Below are 11913 nucleotides of genomic sequence, written 5' to 3'. Positions count from 1 at the left end.
ACTTGGAAAATTATGGCAGGAATGTATAATTTGCAATACATCAGATAGATCCAAAGGGTTTATAGAAAAACATTGTGACCCTGATCTAGAAATATAGTTTCAAATTCATGAAATGAAATCACATATTTTGACCCATTCAGATATAATGCTGTGGAGTCCATGGTGCTCTCTGAGCTTGGTTGTTTGCATGCAGATGCTTCATCACCCAGCTAGGTAACATGATCACTGCTAGTGAGCGTGGGGTTTGCTCCCTGTTTATATTGGTAGTTTGACCTGCCAGTTTTGGTGGGGTGTGGTTCTCTCCTTGACAGTTCCTTGATTAGGGTATTGTTTTCTGCTTGTTTGTCTGGTGTTAATCCCTGATTATCTGGGTGTTGGCTGCTGGAGAGGATGTGTTCTGATCTTTTTGTTTCTTCTGAGCTTTTTTATTATCTCTTTTGAATGGTATGTAAATGTGGTTTACACACCATTCAAACACTCACACTGATGATGTTATCTAGTCTGGTAATGAAATGTCTGCAAGCAAACAACTAAGCTCAGAGGAACTGACTCCACAGTTCAGTCCTGAGCTACACATATTCTCTTCTGTTGGAGATATACCAATAAAGCTGATTTGTATTTTGAAAAATCCATGATCTAGTTATTAGATTTTGAGCAAATTGTAGCTTGTTTACTTAAATTTGGATTAAGAAAATTTCAGGCCCTGTACATGGAGTTCATGTCTAGATGCTGCTGTATAATGGGCTGAAAGATCAACAGGGCTGAACCTCTTCCCTTATCTTCAGATCTCTCTCCTTTAGCAGCAACATTTATCTGCCCTTATAATTTACTAAAGTAATCATTCATTGTTGCTTTCCATCCCTGTGTAAGCAAACTGAGACACTGTTTTAATGGATTTATTTTTATAGGTCAGAAACAGAGGGGTAGCAGAAAATCTGTCCCCACAAGCCCTTTATGGTATGGGCTCCCCCTCCCAGTTTCTGCCCCAAAGATTCTAGATTTCTCCTTGTTGAATTAAATGAAGCAACTTGTTTTAAATATATTGGTCAGGAGAATATTTACCAGGCAAATCTTTTTCAGCTTGTATTTTAATCAAAAGGGGAAGGAGAATTTGGAGGTCCCAGATAAACCTGGAGTTTTTCTACTTTCATGTTCCCTTTCCACCTGGATGCACAGAGGAAAAGTGGCAGATGTAGGCATATGTGCAGGGAACAGAGATTGGATTCTTAATGGGACTTGGATGAAATCTCACCACCTCTGTCCATTATAAAGGAGCCACAGTGTTTGCTTTCTGAAAAGGACTAGCCTTTGCTGTCTGACAAGCAGAGCGGTGTCTGGTTTATCCTGACACCTCTGAAATGGAACATTATGCAATCTCATTGAACACATTTCAATCCTGTCTTTTTCTAAAACTGAAAGCCAATTGATTTTTCATTAAAACAGTGATCAAGATACCAGGTGGATGTAACTGAGAGACATGTATCTATGAGAAAAATAATGAGTGCTGGTGTTTGGAGAAATAATAAATTGCAAATATATATAGGAAACAGGTGCTGTTATTACAGTATTATTTTGTCCAGTGAGACATTTGGTATTCAGCTTCATTTTCCCCAAACTCTCATAGCTGTGAAGTGTTTTGCTCAACCAATTTGCATTTGGACTGGCACAGGTATTAACTGATCAATTGTCCTGTTAGGTATTTAATGACAAGTCATGTCACCCTTGGTTTCTTGTTAATAAAACCTGAGCTCCTGGAAGGTAAATGTCATTGCAAATTGACAGCATATTAGTCATTATATTTATTAGAAGCTAAAATTTTAGGTTCTGCTTTCTGCTACTAGCGGTCTGCAATTTGCTGGCTGAATAAAAAGGGAGATACAGAAATTATTTTCAGCCTATTTCCCATCTTTAACATTAATTTTCCTATTTATTTTAATAAAGAATCATTGAGACTCAGTTCTGGATTCCATTTCAAGGAATGCTATGACATATTAAATAATTTTAAAGATGAGAATATTTCTAAGCCGTGAGCATCTGCATAAAACAATTGAGGTTAGGGAGAAGGTTAGCAAGAAGAGATCCATGCTTTCAAGGCAGACTAAACCCCAGAACTGCTAACTATTTACTTACTTATTTCAATAATGTATAAGGCCACCCATCTCACTACAGCCTCCTCTAAATTAGGGTAGGTTGGACCAGTTTTCCTCTCTAGGTTGGCTGGGGCATTATGAAGATTAAGAAATATATGGCACTAATACCAATATGATCAGGAAACAAATCCTAGTCATTACTCAGTTTCAGGTTCATTTACATTTTCTCCTGGTTATGCGCCTGGCAGGTATTTTTCAACAGAAAAAAAGATATTCAGGTTTGGCTTTTAGGTTTCAATCCTGCAAACACACTTGTTTCAGAATGAATTTAGTCCTGAACCAACAAGGATAGGGTTGGACTCTTAAAGTCCTCTATACCAGGCTCTGCCAAGGTCCTGGTAGTTGCCCAAGGCCAGGTTCTTATCTCTGTTGACCTTCTCAGTTGTTTAAGTCCAGTCTTTTTCCTAGAACATAGTCAGTCAAAACATTAAGATATTAAGCCTCATATAGTCAAGAGTTACCAGCCATGTCTGACCAGTTTCAGGAAGGAGTAGATTGAGACCTTCCTGGAGATGCTGTGGACTGAATTAACCACCTCTTAAATTCAGTGTCTATGTTCTGCCTTTGGGCTATAGCTTCTACCCTCTTTTCAGACTAGGGGCAAAGATGGATGAAAATTTTATTTGATTCATTTTAAATGAGAACTTGTCTTGGCAATGTTTTGCAATTGTCTTTATAAGAAAGTTATAAATAATTTCAATTTAAATTTGGCCATCAGAAAAAACAAAATGGACTGATCCATGCAATGGAGGATTTGATTCCATAATTCATAAAAGTCTGTGTTTGAATCCCTGTATTCTCAACCATGATTCTTGTGGAAAATAAGTCTATCCCACAGGCTGTTCATTATAAACAACCAGTTACTGTAGGTTCAATATTTCAGAAAGGAAACAGAGAAAACTATTGAATATGCCCAGAGTAGAAGGATAGGAATGTCTTTTGAATAATTCTTATAATTTTTAGAACTTTGCAGGTATACACGACTTCATGAACAATTCAGAAACATATTAAGATTAAACAATATTAAGATTAAATGTATTTGTTCATTTGCTTATTTATTTCTAATATTTCTATGCCACTTCATTCCAACCAGCTCTGAATAATGCACAACATAAGCAAAAATAAAAACAGCAAAAGATAAACCACAAAATCACCATCCCCCAGAGCAGGCCCAAAGTCAGCATCTCTGAAATGCTTTCTTCCAGAACCATATTTTCACAAGTCTCCAAAAACCCATCAGAGATATGGCAGTCTGTATGTGCAAGGCTAAGCTATTGTGGTGGGTGGGAGAGGAAGGGGGACAGCAGCAAGGGAGGGACTATTGAAAAATGCTAATACTGAGGTCCCAGCAGATTGAACTTATTTGGGGATAGGATCCTTAGCAGCCTTCTCAAATACTGCTCAAATAGGAGCTGTGGGTCCAGGATAACCCCTAGATTGTGAACTATTCAGAACTATAGATAGAATGTCTCCAGATTTAGAAAGCCTTCAAATCTACAGCTGCTTCATTTTGCTAGGATTCAGCCTATGCTGGTTCCTTTCCATCCAGACAGTAACCACCAAGGTTAGGACCAAGTCAAGATCTCCCCTTTATAATCTGTCCAGTCCATTTGAGCTGGTATCATCAATAAAACCTCAACCCCATGCTGACAAATGACCTCATCCAGTGGTTTCATGTAAATATTAAATAGTAAGGGGGAAAGGGCTGAATCATGCATTATAGCATAATGAAGCAATCAAATGCCTGATATTACTCCTCCATTACCACCACCTGCTGGTACTGATTTCTCAGGAAGGAAATCATAAAATGATCCCCGCCCCCCCAAAAAACCCCTTGCAACCAGTCCAGAAGGATATAAAGGTTGATAAAATAAGAGGCTGTGAACTAATCCATCCAAAAGGATTACGCTCGGAAACTAGCACATGAAGAAACATATAAAACTTTCTATAAAATAATATTTCAGAAAATAAAAATCTGTGTATTCTCATGCAGGCATGTAGGTGAGTATAAGCATGTGTGAGATTACAGGACCTGGATTTTGGCTGAATAGAAAAAAATGAAGAACCTAAAAACTTTAAAGCAAGAAAAAAATAAGATTTACACTATGGTAAAGATTATGCCTCTTGTCTTCCTAATTTCAGCTTTTAGTTCAGGGACAGGCTTCAATTGCAATCAACAAGTATCTTGATAAAACATGCTTATACTGGGTTTATATATAAATTTGAAAAGTTTGGGATCTCCCAAATTCTGGGAATTGTAGTAGCAGTAGTAGTTGCAGTTTTTCAGTCCTCAATAATCTCGAGAATTCCGTTCCAACAGAGTTCCCCGAAGACAGTGGACAAAAGGATAACAATAATCAGGCAAAAATATCCCTTAACGCTGCAGAAGGAAGAAGAGACAAAGAAGAAGAAAATTATAGAAGACCAGCAAAGAATGTAAATTACGCCTTTTCATCTGCCTAGAATATTTAAGCATGAAAAAAAAGAGTATTATTGCAGATACAGCTTAAAAATACATATAACACACATACACAGTTTAAAATACTGATTTCAAAAGATCTGGGAAGAAATTTCTTAGTATTACCTGTCTATAGTACACATTCATTGTTTGTTTCCAATTTCTAATTCACCTGTCAAAAAGTAGAAGACACTACAAAGTTGTCATGTTTTGAAAACCCTCATAAGAGAAAGGGGGGAAATGAGGTAAACATGTAGCTACTTTAGGCAGACATGCAAGTTGGTTGACATCGCAGGAAGTGGGGTTCTGCAGGCTGGTGAAGAAGACACTGTCTGGAGAATACATGGAAGGGTCGTCATCAAAATAATTGTACGGCCTCAAGAAGAAACCAACCACATTCCCAAGGGCTGCAGTATTGGGTATGTCCTCAGCATGTGGAATATGCAGAAAACCGGCATTGATCCAGGCAACCAGATCCTGTGAAAGGGAAATGAACAACATTATTTTGTTATCTTAGGAAAAAGACCTGTTCAATAGAAAGATGATACGGGAGTGCATTCAGTTAATTAAAGCAGCAGATGAAAAATGGTTTACTAAAATGGGATGGGGGGCGGTAATCTGACAGTATAATTTTATGCTTGTCTACTCAGAAGTAGGGATGTGTAGAAATGGAAAACTGGAGTAGAAAATTGTTAGCAAAGACCCTATATCCATCTGCAGAATTCCACCAGATTGTGGAATAATAACCTGCAAGGTGCTTCAGTGCTATGTTGGGTTCGTCTTCACTTACCTCATTGACAATGGTCTCATTGTTTATGAAGTCAGCAAAGGCCACGGGAGGTTTCCATGGGTCAACCTGATTGTAGGCAGTGGTGCTGACTGGTTCATTTTCCTTCCTCTTTGTAACGGCTAGCTTATAACTGAAAAGCAAAACAAGAGGAGTTGCAGAGATTGAGATTTATTAATTATTATTTTTCTTCTTAAAGATCTTCAGAGGTTATTGTTCCAGGCGAAGGCCTTGAAAAGCTATGTAAGCCAACTTTGTAAGAACTTTTGGAAGGAGGCAAAGGTAATGTAAAGACAGAATGCTATTCCGTTTAGATAAATTTGAACAGCCCAACTATAAAAAATATAGGAACAATCATTGTTGTAACTCATTGTTAAAGAAGATATGAGATGTGAGATGATTTTAGCTTTGAACTGTGTGAGGGAGTGAAGTTGGGGTTGCTGTCTGTGGTTGGGAAAAGTAGCTGCAGCCAGACAGAAATGCTTCTCACCTCATTTCCCTCATACCTTCATTCATTAACTCAAACCTTACAAGCATCCAAGCCGGTGTTCCAGCTGGCAGTGATAATTGAGCCACACCCTGGTGTTTACAAGGACATGCCAATGTCCAGGACAGCCACACCAACCAGGCTCTTAACTTACAAAAGCAAATGCTAAGACAGAACAAGGAACTTGTATGTAGGAGGAAAGGTGATAAGCAAATGGCATACAGAGAGGGAAGTAGAGGCGACGTCTGAAGATTGGCAGTTATTACAAGCAGGCAAGAGGACTATCATTCAGCTGCCAGGACCACAAGTTATGGTGACCAGCATTTGCTGGTGAGAGTCCTGCTTGGAGCTTTGCCAGGAGCACAGTAGCAACCAACTGGAAGAGGAACAACCACCCTGAGTCAGCATTTCCTTCCAACTATGTAACAACGTTTGGAAGGAGGCCACGGTCGTATGCTCCTTTACAAACTTATAGACTTTTGCTTGAACTAAGTATCAAAGGACTGAGTATTAAAGACATATTTATATGACAGCATCACCTTGCAAGTCCTAAGATGGGTGGACAACAGTAGTCTGTTATTAGGGAAGGTCTGTATTTTGTACAGATTTGCTACACTGTGGTGCATCCATTCCTTCACACCCTCACAAACTGCCATGTGTAATTCCATAGATGACTTGCAGAATCACAGGACCTCTGTAGCTATCCCTAGCAGAAGTCATGAGTCTACATACTGATAGGCAGTCCCTTAAATATACTGACCCCAAACAATTTCGGAGATTAAAACTTAGTATCAGAACCTCAAGTTAGGTCCAGAAGTGCAACTGCACAAATTGATAATAACATGGCTCAGATTCCTTCAATACTCAACCAGGCCAATTTGAAAGACACACTGAAGGAACCATCACTGTTTCTGAAGCAGACTTGTAGAGTGTATTAGAGAAATCAGATAAGGGAGTAACTTATGCATGACCACCAGTAGTCAAGTCTGTCTACCCCAGATATGGTTATAGCTGCCAAAATAGGATAACCTTAAAAATGTATTCCAGGCCACAAAGACTATCTCCAGACTCCTCCATGAATAAGAATGAATCCAGAAGCACATCTAAGTAATATTAAACTTTCAAAGGTAATGCAATTCTCCCCAGAACTAGCTGTTAACTTTAGTTTATATTACTTGGGCAAAAGGAGAAAAGGAAAGATTTTAAGTCCCATCTTGTCCTGATTACCCAATAATCAGTAGGGTTTGTCTTAGGTCATGGTCAAGACTGACGATAACTTAGGTCAAGATTGACGATAATTTCCCAAAACTGGAGTGTTGTACCATGGAAAGTCTTTTAACTACTCTTCCAACCATGATTACAGATACCTAAAGATCACCACCCAAATATACTAAATTGGTCAAAGGAACTGTTTCTTTCTACTCAACCCAATAGTTAACTTTTAATAAAAAGAGGTCCCAGGATCTTGAAAGATCTGTTACAATTGGTAGTGAGAAATGTGAACTAGAAGAAATTCTGCACAGTTTGAATAGCGCTTTGTTCCTTTATATGTTCCACAGCAATTGAGGCTAAGGTTTTGCGTAGCAAATATTTGATCATTATCCGGACTTTTTAAACCTTTCTGCCATCCAGAATGGAGCCGAAAGAAAGCAGAGAGATGGTTATATACTGTAGATTTCTTTAAAATGAAGAAATTTGGCAGTTCCTGCCTATATTATTCAAGGTCCTGAAACCCAAAAACATTTTTTTTTTTTTAATCTGCGCTCAGTCGTGACCGACTCTGCAGTGACTGCTTGGACGAGTCCTTTGCAGTTTTCAAGGCAATTGTTTCGGAAGTGGTTTGCCAGAGCCTCCTTCCTAGAGCAGAGCCCAGCTGGCGAGCGCAGGAGGCAGGGTTCCTGTTGTTTCGCTCCCTTTTCGGGCGCGTGCGGTTTTTTGCGCTTACCGGCAACTGCTCCCGACTCCTTTTTGCAAGGCGCCGCCAGCATTTTTCCTCCCACCGGAGTGAAAGTACCCATTTATCTACTCACGTGAGTTTTCGAACTGTTGGGTTGACAGGAACTGGGGAGGAAACAGGAGCTCACCATGCTAATGCGAAGGCTGGACTCGAACCGCTGAAGCGTTGACCATTTCTGTCTGGCAACTTTCAGCGTCATTAAGCCGCTGCGCCACCGCGTCCCCAAAAACATAGGTAAATATATTTTCTTTCTGCAGCTAGAAATCAGGCACTTACCGACCCCAGCTGAGGCCTGGCTCTGTGGGATCTGATTCTGACAGATGGTCTCCAGGAAAGCTGACTATCTGGATCCGATAGCCTTGCTCATGGCCCCACTTATTGGTGCGGTTGGCAGCAAAGTAAATGTATCTGGGCATGTTGTCACGGAGGCGGAATGCAGCTTTGTCCTCGGTATCCAAAACTTTCCTCACCATCTTCATTCGATGGATCTTATGTTCTGGGCTCCAAGGGGCCTGCACTGTCTCAAAAGCCATGTCATTGCCAACCAGGGTATTGTTCACACCTCAGAAAGAAAACAAGTACAGTAATTAGTACTTGAGTAACACATGTAGCACATTTTGTTGTTCCTTAAAGCTATGGTAGCCCTACTTTAGGGATTACAAGACAACTTTCATGCATTTGCTGCCTCAGCATGCAAGAAAACCACGCTACCAATCAAGATCAGTAGGGATGGAGGGGCAAAAAAGGGGCACACAGTCTGCATCCTACCCTATCAGGAAATACGTGAACTTCATAAAAGGAATGTTTATATACACTATGACACCTTCCACCTTGTTGTACTTAGCAGAAGCAGAGGAGTTGTATGGGATCAAGGTCCAGAAAGCAGCAGCATTTAAAATGATTCAATGCTTAGAAAATATGGCAGAGTGAATGTCTCTGAGTGACAGAGAGAGAGAGAGAAAGAAATAGAAATGGACCCAAGAAATATTATGAAATAGTATGTTTGTTGGAAATGCTAGATTTCTATGCATCTTCACCCTGTGGCAAATATATGTTTAATATGTGACAAATTTTCATGAAAATTTTTCAGGCTTTCAATTCAATACAAGCTAGCCTTTAGATCTTGCTGGATCAGAAACAAGGTCAAGAGAACCTCCTGACCCAGGTGACCATTGTTTGAGCCCCATGATCTTTCATGGAGAATTTCTTCTACCCCTCAAGAAGTTCAGAGAAATCATGCACTATGTTTTATGATGACAAATTTCTGTGGAGACATTTGAAAACATAGCTCTCCATATCAGGCCCTGCTAACTTTGGGATTATGAGAGTTGAACAGCCCATCTGAAAGACACTAAAGCTGAGCGGGCCTGTTCCATGACATCTGGACCTGCTTGATTTACAGAATAAATCTCACTACAGCCAAGTTTACTATGAGAGGAATGATCAATAATTATTCTGTTCTATCAGTTCAAGCGCTTATAATGATTTTTTTAAATGGAAGTGCTGGACAGAGATAACTAATCAACACTTTTTTTACTTTCAAGGCTCAGGGGTGGGGTGGGAAAATAATCTGTAACAGTCTTTTAGTTTTCTTCTTGTTCCCTGAAACCAGCCTCCAGTTCCAAATCCATCTGAAAAGCAACCCATTTCCAAATTCATCTTTAACCAACAGTTCAAGTTGGTTGACAACTGCAAGGATTTCAGAAGTGCTGATTCTGGAACTACTTCATGTTTCCAAACCCCAGAAATATATGAAGACATAATTACTATGAGGCTGATGCCATGATATTTTGCTGAGTGGCCACTGATTTTGTTTTCTTGTTACTAAAACAGTGCATATTGTACTTGAATTAAGTTTTGTTAGCAGCCCGTAGTGAAATAAATATCATTAATTAAAAAAAAAACCACCTTCTTCTAAATTGTTAAAGAACAGGGGAATAGTTCTGTTCCCTACCTACCTCAAGCATGCTCTTGGGACTTTCTTCATTATACTTTTAACAGTCACTAGAATGATTGTGACCAAGCCAATTGGGGGCAAAGAACCCATAGGTTTCCTTGAAAGTTACAAACAGTATTCCTGCTTACCACTAATATCCAGATCCACCTTGAAGTGAATATTGTGGGTGTGAATTACTCCCAGCGCCCACTCTTGAACTCTATTGCCAAAGTCTCTGGCATCACCAAAGTAAAAAGCAGATTGAATGTACCCAGTGGCATGGACCCGAACACCAACAGCTCCATTTTGGTGGAAAATAAAATCCCAGATATAGTCATAGTTGCCAACTGAAGATATAGTCCGGAACACTAGACGTGACTCTGCCAAGCCTCCATAAAAAGGGGACTGGATACTTTCATAATGTCGTCGTAGGGGCAACTCAGCATTCTGCTCAAAGATACAAATTGCCTTTTTACGGCTAACAGGTAATGAAGTATCACGAAAAAAGTGCCAATCCAAATAATTTGATAAATAAGGACAATCTACTCCCTGGGTAAGTGGGAAGATAAATGATCCAAGTCCAAAGCTGGCGTCCATGTATCTGGTAAACATGGATGAGGGATTGTTGGAGCCATAGAGAGCACTTGCATCTTGCAAACTTAACTCATAGATTATTCTTTCTCCATTAAACCTGACATCAAAGATGCGTGGCCCCATGCTTGCATCAATTCCAAAGGCAAAACTCCACCTCATGAAGGTGACTTGATTATTCTGAATCCTGTAGCGTGATCCACGAGGTTCATATTGCAAAGGGCCTGGATGTTTTGGTGGTACCCTCTGCTTGAGTGATGAGTATCCCCCATCAGGAGAGGCTTCTTTAACCTTGTCTACTACAACTTTTCCCATATTGAATTGTGTCTCAATGTCTTCCATGTCTTCAAAGTATTGTCCATTATAGAATACTTTTATTACCTTCCACTGAGAAACATCCAGGCTACTATGATCCACTTGTACCTCAAACCCAACTGGATGCAAATAGTAGCCAGTCACATTTTGGAAAAGACTCACCCATATTTTGCGATCTCCTGATTTTAGCCCTGGTGGCATTTCTTGAATGTACTCAAAACTGCTTCCATTGTAATTTAGAACCTTTTGCATGAAATTTGGAGCCTTAGGATATTCATTCCTCTTTAAGAAATCATAGATTTCATTAAACTCATTTGTCAAAACAAACCTTTTAGAATAAGGCAATTTCCCTCCATATTTTTCTACTGTGATATCTTGATGATATATTGGTTCTGGAAGTGGACCCACCACAAATTCTGTCACATTGGGGTCCAGCTGATTTCCAAAATGGACTACAGCCAGAGCTTCTCGTGATGGCCTAGATCCCTGATGGTCTAGGAATTGTAATACTTCTGCTTTGGGAGGAAGCTGCAAGGTGATGAAATAGATGCAGTTGTCTGATGGCTTGGCTTGAGGTGTCTCTACCAGTGGCACTCCCAGGTTGGATTGTAAATACATCTTTACTTGCATTATCTCTCTTGGAGTTAAATCTTGAAATACCTGGCTGCCAGCATCCTGACCACCTTCCTCTTGCCCCATTTTCTGGGAAGAGCTCCCACAATCCATGGGTTTCTTCCCTCTCATTTGGAAAACCAAGACTAAGATGAGAGTGATGGTGGTGCATATTGCTAGGAGAGAATAAATCAGTTTCGGATTCATTTTCCCAAACCTATAGACAGACACATAGAGAAAAGAGTTTGTTAAATCCTAAAATTATATGGACACAAATATCAAAAACACTTGTTGAGCATGTAAGTTTCAAAAGTATAAATTCCTTGCAGTTACAAAATTCCAGAAATTGTGCCAAGATAGCAATGATCTGTTGACATCATCAATAATCTTACCATCTAGCCAGGATACTTCTTTTTCATTAACTAAAACTGGGAGGTCAGAAGAAGGCAATGGCTCAAGACTTCTAAACAGATTAGGAGTTGTGCTCAATTCAAATGAGATTTTACCTCTTTGAAAAGGAGGTTTGCAATCTCTTATGATGCACTACCTAAACTGCTGGTTGCATCAGGAAATTATATACTGGTTGAAAGGGAGGAGCCCTATTATGCAAATGAGTCTCA

The 11913-nt window shown here is 39.6% G+C and overlaps 1 protein-coding gene across 1 annotated transcript; it reads right to left on the bottom strand.

Moving 5' to 3' along the window:
- Positions 1 to 3209: 3209 nt before the first annotated feature.
- Positions 3210 to 11478, bottom strand: LOC103057770 (primary amine oxidase, lung isozyme-like). Its single transcript, XM_088131842.1, has 4 exons — positions 9925 to 11478; positions 8116 to 8401; positions 5399 to 5528; positions 3210 to 5085 (listed from the first exon to the last, which is right to left on the bottom strand). Exons 1-4 carry the CDS (start codon positions 11423 to 11425, stop codon positions 4801 to 4803), a joined length of 2202 nt encoding a protein of 733 aa, XP_087987968.1. The 5' UTR covers positions 11426 to 11478; the 3' UTR covers positions 3210 to 4800.
- Between the last annotated feature and the right edge of the window lie 435 nt (positions 11479 to 11913).

Source organism: Python bivittatus, unplaced genomic scaffold (assembly GCF_059951505.1).
Source record: "Python bivittatus isolate LINGU-HERP-01145 unplaced genomic scaffold, Pbiv_v1 ctg000980_np1212, whole genome shotgun sequence".
NCBI classification, from domain to species: Eukaryota; Metazoa; Chordata; class Lepidosauria; order Squamata; family Pythonidae; genus Python; species Python bivittatus.
This window is presented reverse-complemented; position numbering and strand designations above follow the sequence as displayed.

Coding starts and splice junctions, on each gene's coding strand:
- LOC103057770 (XM_088131842.1), bottom strand. CDS start 11,425: ATGAGAGGGAAGAAACCCATGGATTGTGGGAGCTCTTCCCAGAAAATG. Junction 8,402..9,924: donor GGTGGATCTGGATATTAGTG/GTAAGCAGGAAT, acceptor TTTCTTTCTGAG/GTGTGAACAATACCCTGGTT. Junction 5,529..8,115: donor CCAGGCCTCAGCTGGGGTCG/GTAAGTGCCTGA, acceptor TTTGCTTTTCAG/TTATAAGCTAGCCGTTACAA.